General features: G+C 36.4%; 1 protein-coding gene across 4 annotated transcripts in view; it reads left to right on the forward strand.

Moving 5' to 3' along the window:
* LOC126469662 (uncharacterized) overlaps positions 1-12,743 on the forward strand; it is a 436,607-nt gene that overhangs the window by 124,550 nt on the left and 299,314 nt on the right. For 2 of the 4 annotated variants that reach the window (XM_050096801.1, XM_050096802.1), the window contains exon 4: positions 4,153-5,992. The exons of the other annotated variants lie outside the window; for them this stretch is intronic. In XM_050096801.1, the coding sequence (XP_049952758.1) occupies positions 4,153-4,438 (286 nt within the window). In that variant the 3' untranslated portion in view covers positions 4,439-5,992. Of the gene's footprint in view, positions 1-4,152; positions 5,993-12,743 lie in introns of those variants that run through there. 4 annotated transcript variants of the gene reach the window in all.

Below are 12,743 nucleotides of genomic sequence, written 5' to 3' on the forward strand. Positions count from 1 at the left end.
GTTTAGACCGCTAGCTTCGGAAATCTTTGTGTTTACCAGTGTTTTGAAATCTACTTCACTTAAATCTAGCTCTGTTATGTGTTTGTCAACATATCTTTTCTCCTTTACAAGATTTATAGTGTTAAATTTATCATTACACAAAACTGTATTTGATCTGACAAACTCGGTGGAGATACACCCCTCATTTGGTGTTGTTATGTTAAGTTTTTGTCCTCCCCAGTCAAATCTTGCATCTACACTCCGAATCCATGACATCCCAAGAATACAGTCCTCACTGAGGCCTGGTTTAATTAGGCATCCATGTGTAAATGTGACTCCCTCAATTGTAAAAGATAACAAAGTTTGTCTTTTCACAGTTTTACTGTGTTTTCCTGTAGCCCCTCTTATTTTCACCCCAATGACTGGCATTTCAATGTAATCTTTCTCGCACTTCAGCTTTTTGCTTAGAATTTCAGATATTCCTGACACCTGACTCCCTGTGTCTATAAGGCACTTGCCTTCCCAGGTACCAACTTTTGCTCTAATGAACGGACTACCCATATCATCACCTTTTTCAGGCTGAACATATTCATACAATAAATCATTTTGAATTTCACTGAAACAATGACTTTCTGACTTACAAGTACCTATATTACTGTCACCTTTATTATCTACGGTCATTACATTAATACACACATCATTAGCACTGTCGCTTGCATTGATAATTTCATTGATCCAAATATTTTCACCCATATAACATTGCTCACCACTAAGGTATTTATCCTTCAGTTGTTCAACAATAATATGTTTAGTGTTTTGCCACCAATCAGGATATGATATTTGAGACATATTAAGAATCATTTTTTTAAAATTGCTATCATTTTTAATTGCATCACTATCTAGCCACATATTATAATGAAATAATTCACCTTTGTTCATTGCAAATGGTAGCCTACTTGTACAGTCAGTTTTACTGTTCAGGGAATATTTATCAACTGCGCAGGTTCTTTCATAAGATGTTTGATTACAGAGCCTATTGGTTGTGACACTGGCATTAACACCACTTAAACTGTTAATAACATCCTTGGGTACATCTACAACATGCATATCAGTTTCTCCCACAACACCTAATGCCTCCGATTCCTCTTTCAAGCAAACAAAATATTTTTCACCATCATCATGTATTATTAAATCTTCATTTTCCCAAATACTACAATCATCAACCTCTCTCTCCCGAAAACTTAAAACATTGCTTTCACACCCAAGTTTGCTCGTTAAATCAGTGTCAACAATTTGCTCACCTGGTTCCTTCATCAGTGCATCAGTTCTTAAATCATTTACATCGTTAACCTGCTGGTCCTCTGACAAACTACAAGCTTCTGCCCATTCATAAAATTCAACTAAGTCAATTATTTTCTCTGGCTCTTTATTATAACCAATGTGTTCATTCTTAACAGGTACTGTGTTTAGAGGGTAGTACACATTCATAAGATAACTACTCATTACTTGAGACGTATCTCTTGGTGCAACGTAGTCACTGTTATTGGTCCATCTATTATCTATGCTTTTCGCCCCTACCTTGTGGACCGACAATGGAGCGCATGCTAGTTTTTTACTTCATGACTTCCCATAGCATTTTGACTCCTGGTGTCACTACGTTCACACCAATTCCTGTTTTCAGACTCCCTGTTATTACTTCTGTTCCAATTGTTCCCAGATTGTCCTCTTGAATGGAAATTATAGTTTTCCCTTGAATGGAAATTATTATTAATATTGTGACTATTTTGTTCCCTATGATGAAAACTATGGTTGTTGGGCCTACTGTTTTCCCTCCTGTTGAAATTAGTATTTCCCCAACTATGATCCCCACCTCTTTGTGCGTGATTGAAATAGTTTTTTAGTTTCCCCACTTTGTCTATAATCCTGTCAAGTTTGTCCACATAGTTTAAAAATTGTTCAATGTTGTCATCTGGTCCATACACTAGGTCCCATTCCACATCTGTTGGCAACCTTCTCTTTAAAGCATCTATCTGTGTGAGCTCATCAAAGGGTTTGCTCAAATGTACAAGTTTCTTCAGTTGATTCTTACAAAACTGTTTCATAGTCCCCTGTGTTTCTCTATAATTTGGTCCATTCAGGAACTCGCTCTTTATCCTGGCTTGTTCAGTTTCTGACCAGAACTGTTTTAAGAACTCAATTTCAAATTCTGCATAAGACATGTCCATAGAAAAATTTTGATTGGCCCATGACAAAGATTCCCCCTCCAAAAATTTTTTAACAAACTTAATTTTGAAACTTTCACTCATATTGGGCAAAAAATTGTCTCTACAACTCTGCAGAAAGTCAACAGGATGCAAACTACACTCATTAGAAAAGTTTTTAACTGGAATATTGGCTAATAAGGTACATGTGTTCATAGAAAAATTTTTGTTAGCTACATCATTGCTAAATATTTCAAACTTTTGGTTTAACTCTGATACTGTACTTTTTAATTCACTAACATCTGTCTTAGTTTCAATCTCATGGAGTTTTACTGTGTTACTGACTGTTTCCACTTTATCATTCACAACATTTAGTTTAGAGTCTACTCTACTTTCAAGATCTACTGCCATAGCTTTTACATTTACACAAACTGTATCTATTTGACTATTAACATTCACAAAACACTTTGCACTTTTCTCTCTGTCTGTGACAAGTTCATTTCTTACAGACTGGATTTTGTTACTCAGACTAGATGTTACTTCTCCCACTTTAGATTCTACCGCCAAAATCTTTGTTTCTGCCTTGCTAAGCTTCTTGTCTATCTTTGATATATCGTTGCGAAGTTTATTGCCCCAAAGTAAGACATTATCAAATTTTTTGTTCATAGCTTCCTCTAGACGCGACACTTTCTGATTTATAACACAAAAACTGTCCGCGACCGTCTGATTCATGCTTTGCAATTGTTCTTCATTAGCTTGTAAGCGGGCTGCAACAGTCTGATTTAAAGCTGCAACAGCCTGATTTAAAGCTAACGATTGTTTCATCATTTGTAACAGTGATTTAATGTCCGACGTCTCACGTTCTGATGAATTAAGACTTTGATCCCCTTCTTTGACTGACTCATCTTCCGTTTTTATCGGCATGTTTACGTCCCCAAACACTAACAAATTTTCACAATCCTGCTCGGATTCAGCACCACTTTCCTCTTTCACAATGGTCATTTTCTTTTCAGTCTGGGTTCTCACTCGTGTGGTCAGTCCACTTTACTGCTTCGTTTCATCTCCCTTGACTTCCATGTATAGCACTTCTTCGTACCACGTGGTCATTAGACTTCTGCAAAACAGATTTCGTCAATCCAGTACATATAAATGTCTTAATCCCGGCAACGAGCCCCCAGTTGTCACGAACCCGCTCTACTTTGCAGGAAAAGTTATCTCCATAAGGACACCGTTACGGTGTGGCTAATGGCTGTATAGTACTTTAGTAGAGCTGGCCATGATGTCTCCTTTGTTGATGCTGCTGAGTCTGCGTTGTCCATGTGGCTTCTCGTTGTCTAGGCGATGATTCCTTCACTGCTCTGGGTCCAAGAAAAGGTGCAGGTTTTTTAATTATTACTGGACTATTGAAAAATGACGCAGTATTCCACGGTTTCTTTGTATCAAAAACAAAACTATATACACAACTATACTCAACTGCGGCCAACACCCAAGTGCCCGAAAACCAATTGCAGACCAAAGATCACGGTCATAAGCTACAAAGAACATATAATTACAATATCGATTATTGATCGCAACACCTAACTTAGTATTATCTTAAGCAAAAGCACTTTGAACACGACTTTAGTGTACAATAAAATTAAATGGCGTCTATTTGTCAGTTCCATTACACATGCAACATGTGAATCCCTATCATCCTTGATGCTGAATGAACTGTCCCTCCTTTCTAGCCTTCACCAACCTTTCTTTCGTGAGGGAGAAACTAACCATTCCAAAAACTAGTCATAATTTGCCACTGCTCTCCCCCCCTCCCCCCCCCCCCCCCCACACACACATGCACACATTTTTAAAAGTGTCTATTAACTGTACTTAAAACTTCATCTCCTGGAAGTAAGATTCTTTTTAAGATTCAGCTTATGTATTAAGTGGTAACATTACATTGATATGCATCTTAAAATGTGCTTTTTTCTTTCAGATTACCTGTGACCACTTTACCATGGTGTCTTATAGAGTATCTGCAAAGCGTGCAATTTTGTGCAATATGCTCTGGTGGATATTTTGAGAGCTCTATTGCATGCCGTTATATACCCAGTTTCAGAGTCTGCATTGAGGTTTTGCCAGGAAATGGACACTTACATGGTCCAGGTTTCATTATAAACTTGTGTTCAAGAAGCTGCATGCAGCCAGAGTTAAAGTTTTGTGAGGTTCTCAATCATTTAACCCCTGAACAATATTACGACTGGATTAAAGAAATGTTTTGAGCTGTACGCACTCTAAGTATGCTGACAGAGTTAAAGTTTTGTGAGGTGGACAATGATTTGATACCTGAACAGTATGATGATTTGATTAAAGATATATGTTGAGCTGTGGTTACTCTCTTTCTAGCATATCACTGACATAAGCAGGTCTATGCACTGTTATGAGCACTTGCCATATTTTATTTTTGTAATTTTAGAGGTAGTTTTCTGATGATTTATTGGCAGAATTTGACACTTTGAAATGTTTACAACCAAAAGTTTTATGTGCTTTGTTACACATATTAAAATTCTGTTGTTGTTTATTTGTAATGAATCTGTATTTGCAGCCAGTTGTTCAGTAAACAATGAAGGTGTAAAGTTTTAAATCTTGGACCAATACTCTGTTGGGACATCGTGATATTTGAAATCCCAGTGCTATGGAGGTAGTGATTTGATTTGATATATTATTGGTCCTGTAGATCATACAATTTGTACAGCAAAGCACATCATGATATAGGACAAGTCAATTTGAAAAATTATGTTAAGATGGTATATGACGAGAGATGACAGTAGTGGTACATAACTCACATAGCAGAATACATACAGGATATATAGACAAAATATAAAAAAGGTGGTGTGTGAAGAGGGATGACAGTGGTACATAATGCACATAGCAGAATACATATATGAGATAGTGGAGGTGAACATGATCTGTTTTCAGTGATTGCCTTATGTACAAGCTCAGTTTGTAATTTTGCATTTTCAGTACCTATTTCAACAATATTTGAAACCATTTCAGTGGTTAAGGACTTTGTATTTGATAACTATATGTATAACTTATTCTGCACATTTTTATCTTCTAGTCAGAGCATTAATTTCATTGTAGGGAAGTAATACTCAAATGCAGCTGTTTATACCTAGTGCTCATTTTGGACAGCATGTTTTCATGGCACAGTCACTGCAATTTTGCAAATTTAAAATAAAAGTACAGGTTTAGGAAAGTTATGTCACTGTTGGTGGTATTAATTTGCATAAAATCTGCAAAACATAATTGTCACTCTTATACTCACATTGTGGTATCTGTACAGTCCACTGAGAGGAAGTGATTTACAGAATCATTAATTCATGTCATGGGTTACTAGTTGTTGGCAAACACTGTCACCACTGGTACTACATTACTCTTGCGCCTTAAATATGTGACTATAAAATTTAATAGAAGCTGTGTTTCAGTAATAGCATTAAGAAGTTATTAGCGATAAATAAGCTTTACAATAAATTCAAAAATAGAACTATAAGTAAATGTGTGTTATCCAGTAGTTAATGAGTGTAATTGTAGATTTTAATTAATGTAATGCTGTAGTGGGACTTCCTGTTTTGGCTGCAGCTCAGCATTACTCACAGAGAATGTATGTAATATGTAATGAGAACAACATGACACACATGAGCTTTTGTGCATCTGATTTACATTTTATTAATGAATTGTAACCTATATTTTGAAAGTGGAGCATAAAAATGCACTACTAGTGCCCATAAATTGTGTTCTTCACTATATAAGTTATAATTAGGAAACTAACAAATATATTACAGTGTAAAAATATTATTAAATTACAGAAATAAAGATTATTATTCTAATAAATGAGCTTCCCAGTCTCATTCATCATCATTAAGAAAAATGTTAGCTGTTTAAAAACAAGCCCCCCAAGTAAATCATTCCTTTCCTGTGTTCCTGTTTCCACCTATTCTCCTTTCTACTATTCATGTCATCCTGTCTTTCCAGTTTTCTGGCATAATTTTTCCATTTATCTGTAATTTACATTTAATGAAATTTCCTTCATGCCTAATAGATGTCTACGCACCATTACCCTAATGAGGTATTTAACAGATTCTGCTTTGATAGTGAACCAGCCACTCTTGTTGGTACGTTTTTAAAATGTATTGATTTTTATTTTCTTGATGCTGCAAGCACATCATAGTAGTGATGCTGGAGGTAATACCTATGACCAACAGGACTCTTAATAGTCTCAAAAGAGGACGTAATAGGATATGTGAGCTTGGTATTCACAGTGTATATACAAACAAGAACCCAATAAATCCTCAACACACAGGGAAAAAATTGTTTAATAATTTAATAATTGTTGATATCATTTTGGAACACAGCAGTCATACTTAATATTTTATTAAAAAGTAGACCAAATCACAATAAAATTTAATTTTTAATTCTGGTTACTGGTTTTCATCTATGCGACCATCCTCAGTCCAAGTTTCCAGATGATGTAAGGAGGCAGAGCAAGGAGCTGCTGTTAGACTGACAATTCTGGACCAGCTCCAGGGCAGACAGTACACAGAGTCAGTATGTAGTACTGGCATACCTGCCAAGAAGTGCCCAGTTCTGGAGCAGTTCACAGAAGGTAAAAGTCTGCACTATGCAGCGGGTCTATACACTGGTTTCTCGTGTCATCTGGAGTCATGATCTGAAGATGGTCTTATAGACTGATAACCAGAATTAAAAATAAAAATTTATTTAGACCTGTACTGCTTTTTATTTTTTAAAAATCAAGTGAACCAATTTACGTTTAGTTAGTTACATATGTTCCACAGATCACAATAATATGTCAACTGAAAAAACATAGACTTAACTTCATTTCTCTGGCCTCTTTTGGGGTATATGGCATCCAGGAGAACTCATCATCCACATCTGTCTTTGCTCATTTCCCTCAATTCCAACATGAACTTGCCAACCATCCTTGCTTCCCCTTCCACCATCCTCTTCCATGTAGCTCTGGGCCTCTTTCTCTTCCTTAGTCCCTGAGGGTTCCATTCAAATGCATCCTTCTTAATTGCTCTGTCTGACTTTCTCAGTGTGTGCCCCATCCATCTTTGCCCTTTTCTTTTTAATTACAAAAACCACAGTACATATATTTTAAAAAATAAAGTTGAAAAATATTTATGTACCTACATGCTCTCCATTGACAGGCCTTTTCTCTATACTCAACTATTTATTTATACCCCAGAATTGCTCAACAGTATAGAAATAGTTGTCAAGGAGAAATATCTTTACTCTACATTTGGAAACACTGCTATTGTCTGTCAGACATTTATTTTCATGTGTAGATTTTCAAAAAGTTTTAAAAGTTAGATTGATTAAAGGGTGTCTCAGATCATTTTTCCTTCGAATGTTATGGCAGCTAATATCACTGCTACCCTCAAACACAGATGAATTGTTTATAACAAATGTCAAAAGTGTATAAATGTAATGTGAGGCTGTGGTTAATATTCCCAGTTGCATAAAGAGACGTCTGCAGGAAGATGGTCAAGTGTAAATTCTAGACATAATTCTAATTACTTATTTTGTACAATTAGTACTTTTTACATAAGTAAGGAGTTACTTTATTTTATCCTGCAAGACATCAGTGAATTAAAATATTCAAACTATATTAACTTAACCAAGTTTTATATCTCCAAAGTTAGCTATTATTGTAATGTCAAAAGTAGCCACATTTAACATTTTAACAGGTCAGTTATATGGATTTTACAGTTTAAGTTTTCATCACCATACATTCCTAAGGACTTTGAAGTTTCTAGTGTGTTTATTACTTCTTGTTGATGTAGTATGTTAATAGGAGATGCGATATTTTTGATAGTAGAAAACTGGATGAGCTACTTTTTTTTTCAAACTTTAAAGCTGTTGATGTAGTATGTTAATAGGAGATGCGATATTTTTGATAGTAGAAAACTGGATGAGCTACTTTTTTTTTTCAAACTTTAAAGCTAGCCCTTTTATGCAAAATCACTAAGTAACTTTCACAAAAAAGTATTTGCTCCATCTCTAGTAATGCTCATTTGCTCTCTCTCTGCCATGCATTTCACAGTGGTTCTCAGAATACAGATGTGGGCACAGTTTCACATCAGTGCTTGTATCATCTGCAACCAGGACTGATTTGCACTCCTTTGTAGGTATAGTCTGGATTGGAAAGAGGTGCAAGCTTTTAATTAATATATAGTACTGAGGTTTATAAAAATAAACTGTATCTGTTTATTAGCACTTGGGGTGGGGGATTATATAATTATATGGCAAGGATTGCTAGGGGGTGACAGAAGATAACTGTAGTAGCCCCAAAGCCATCTTAAAAGAGAATGGCAAATACAAAGGTGTAGGAAATAAGACAATAAGCATCTGCTCCAGGTGGTGGAACAGAAAAGAGCGATGTTTTTCATCCACAGCTCCAACAGTCCTCAGTCTTACAAGTCTGGGGAACCAGCAACATGTTTGGTAAGGTGGCTTTACTGAAGGCGATTCAACACATTCTTGCAGGAAGTGGTCAATTATAGTTGGAACAGCTGGAGGGTGATGGACAAAAAAAGCAGCCTCTTTGTAAAATTTAAATAATGAAAATTACTTATGGTCTGGGGCCACCTTGTACATCTCCACTCCTCTCCCTGAAAGAGTTCACCACGCATCAATTTCACAGTCTCAATGGGGCCATAATTCTAGGCAATAACAATATTTGATTTTTATTAACAGTACAATACATATATTGCATTTAAAAATTAAACTCTTGGAGTGTGAATATAATTGTTATGTCAATGTGCAATTACTATAGTTGTTGACACAGTACTGTGACAGTGGTGGCACTACAAATATAGTCAAAGCTGGTTTCAGAGACAGCTTTGAGGAGTACAAGCAACTGAAACACTCGAATCACAAGGATTAGGATATAACTCAAAAATAATCAACACATGTTTACAGGCCAGTTTTTCTTTTAATATTCTCTAATAATAATGGAAATGAATGATTGACTTCTATCATTATTAGAGGAGATAACAGACGCAATGAAATTTGTGATAGAGCAGGGGCCACATGGCATTGAGAGGCCTCCTCATCAGACTGCAGACAGTTACCTTTTTTTTTAAAAAAAAAAAAAGAATGGTGATGGGCATACTGTGTGCAACATCCTTACATGGGGCCTGGGTAACCATTAGGGTGGCACAAATTGGCTGCTGACCTCATGACGGGACAGGTCAAAGTCGCAGAACAGAATTTTGAAACACAACAGTTTGCTTTAACTTAATCATGGGGATGCATGCATTGCAAGTAAAATTCAATTTGAGTTTGTTAGCCACATGAGTTACATCCTCTGACTAACAGTCTAACTACTTAACTGACCAAAGAAAAATTGCACAACTGAAAAGTATATTAATGTGTGTAAGGCATCATGTCAACTGCCTGATTAAATTTCTCTGAGCATCAACCAGAATGATGTTTGAAATTAAATAGATTTAACCCAGAAGTATAAATTTACAAATACAAAACATGATGATTCTTATTGCATTGATGCTTCTTATAAACAAATAATAAATAATTTACAACAAACACCAGAAGGGTTATTCTTTCAACCTAATTTTACATGATCACAAAAGCTAAATAAATAAGTTCAGTTAAACTGAACAGAAAGGTCATAAAAATAACCAGTGACATTAAAAAATATCAAATGAACAAATTAGCACATAATAAAAGACTACTGTCTGAATTCACAGAACTAAGCAGTTTGTAAGAGAAATACAAAGTAGTAGTTCTAATTCAGGAAACAACTCTAAGCCAGATTATAAAATTACATTTCATGACATTAGAAAAATAAAAGTCATAAATAACTTTTGCAATGGAACTTAGCCAAGGGATGTGGTCAGCTGGAGAGGCTGTATTTGTTTCACTACATAAATTGCATATGAAACATCATTATATAATCACACTCACTATCAGAGTAGCCAGCAGGGTTAGAATCACTGTGGGAACAGTTATTTCTTGTAAAATATGGTAGAATGCCATCATATGGGCAGCAGCTCAATCTAGTGAAATTTGTTGGTGCTACTGTGCTATCAACTAATCCAAGGACTTGAACAATTCAGTGTTTTTGGTATCTGGGAGAGCTGATAAGGCAGAATGTGTCCCGAGAGAGAAGTTAAATTCTGGCATGAATAGCAGGTATGATTTGATGAGGCATTTAAAGTTTCTTTCAGCTGAGTGGACAACCAGAATTCAGCTTGCAGGATATAGCAATGAATGCTTTGAATAGAAGTCTGTTACTCAGAGTGTATGTGGAGTGAAATTCTGATGGGAACACAGAGTCCACAAAAGATTCTGAATTGCACCAGCAGTGTCTACTCAGATGCCGGGCACGTGAAGCTGGGTTGAGTTGCACTTATTCAGTGGCAGTTGAACAGTAGGTTGTTCAGTTCAGCAGAGAATGAGATCCTATTTCTGCAGATTTCTTCAAAACAATGTGGTGGCATTCTCCATGATGTTGGCATGTGATCTGTGCTTTTGTAACGTAAGTTTTCATGTTCTGTAAACTTTGAACATAACATCATTATACCATGCAACAGTGAAAACTATGTAGCAACAATGTCTCAACATAGCAAAATAATGCAAACTATATGACAAAACCATTCACTAGTAGAGGCATATAATGAAATATAGAGGAATAAGTAAGAGAGTGAAATCAGGCTGAATAGGGCATACCAGTTAACAGAGAGAATGTAACATACAAAAGTAAAAGTAGTGGTGCATCAGTAGCACAGGTACATGCTAGTCATGTGGAGCTCAGATGCAACCACATTAGAATGTGAGAGTGGCACACAGTGGGCAAAAGGTGCCAGCTTTGTGTCTGGCATTGATTTACAAAGTCCAGATGTTCGTAACAGACTGGCTGTTGTCCATAGCAACAATCCAATGGAGGAGAAGTTTTGTAGAGGCAGAAGTGCTGTCAAACTAAAATGTTTTATGCATAAAATACCCATAAGGCATAAAGGCAACTTTACAAGAATGGCAGAAATGCAACAATAAGAAAAATATTCTAGTTATGAGGGCCTGGCTGAGACAAAATCACAACAGAATCTTGAAAATGTCAAAATAATAGACTGGCATAGAATATAATAACTCTACCTCCCACCTATGACTTGCAATAAAATTTGTTCTCAATCCCTAGACCATGGGTTAACAAACTTTTCCTCTGATGTAATATTTGGAGAGTCTTGGTACTTGGACAGAACACCTCATTTATTTTTAAGGTTAATAAAATTCTGAAACAATGGGAAAGACTCATTTTACTCAGTCATTAGTCCAATTCTAAATTACAACTAATAACAAAATTCAGAATAAAATTTTTAAAAAGTAAGAAAAAATGCCGTATTATTAAGCACTTATTCACTTCTTGTGGAACACCAGTGCTCCATGAAATACGATTTGGAAAACCCTGCCCCAGACATTAAATTGTATGGAGGCATGGTATGTAAATTATAGTGCTCAGAACTCATTGGCTGCTGTGTAATAGTTGTAGTGCACACTGCTTTTGCACCAAATGATCCTTTCTGAGTTTCAATGGATCTGCTACAGGAGATTGTATGTCTAGATCTTTACATTTGGTTAAATAATCAAAATGGACTACAGTCTTCCCATCTGGGAGCTGTAATTTGGCATTGGTAGGTGACATGAAACGCAATATTTGAAATTATCCCTCCCAGGGCCACATAAATTTCTTAGTTATGCCTGGTTTTGTGGCAGCTTGTCATGACATTATATAATCTCCGACTTGGTATAGTGGTAACCTAGCATTCTTTCAACTATGGAGCTGTAGCCTCTACATCTACATCTACATCCATACTCTGCAAATTTCCATTGTTACAACCTCTCGATACACCACAGCATCATCTGCAAAAAGCCTCAGTGAACTTCCGATGTCATCCACGAGATCATTTATGTATATTGTGAATAGCAGCGGTCCTATGACACTCCCCTGCAGCACACCTGAAATCACTCTTACTTCAGAAGACTTCTCTCCATTGAGAATGACATGCTGTGTTCTGTTATCTAGGAACTCTTCAATCCAATCACATAATTGGTCTGATAGTCCATATGCTCTAACTTTGTTCATTAAACAACTGTGGGGAACTGTATCGAATGCCTTGCGGAAGTCAAGAAACATGGCATCTACCTGGGAACCCGTGTCTATGGCCCTCTGAGTCTCATGGACGAATAGCGCGAGCTGGGTTTCACACGACCGTCTTTTTCGAAACCCATGCTGATTCCTACAGAGTAGATTTCTAGTCTCAATAAGAGTCATTATACTCGAACATACTACGTGTTCCAAAATTATACAACTGATCGACGTTAGAGATATTGGTCTATAGTTCTGCACACCTGTTCGACGTCCCTTCTTGAAAATGGGTATGACCTGTGCCCTTTTCCAATCCTTTGAAACACTACGCACTTCTAGAGACCTACGGTACACCGCTGCAAGAAGGGGGGCAAGTTCCTTCGCGTATTCTGTGTAAA

The sequence above is a fragment of the Schistocerca serialis genome, chromosome 3 (assembly GCF_023864345.2).
Source record: "Schistocerca serialis cubense isolate TAMUIC-IGC-003099 chromosome 3, iqSchSeri2.2, whole genome shotgun sequence".
Lineage (NCBI taxonomy): Eukaryota > Metazoa > Arthropoda > Insecta > Orthoptera > Acrididae > Schistocerca > Schistocerca serialis.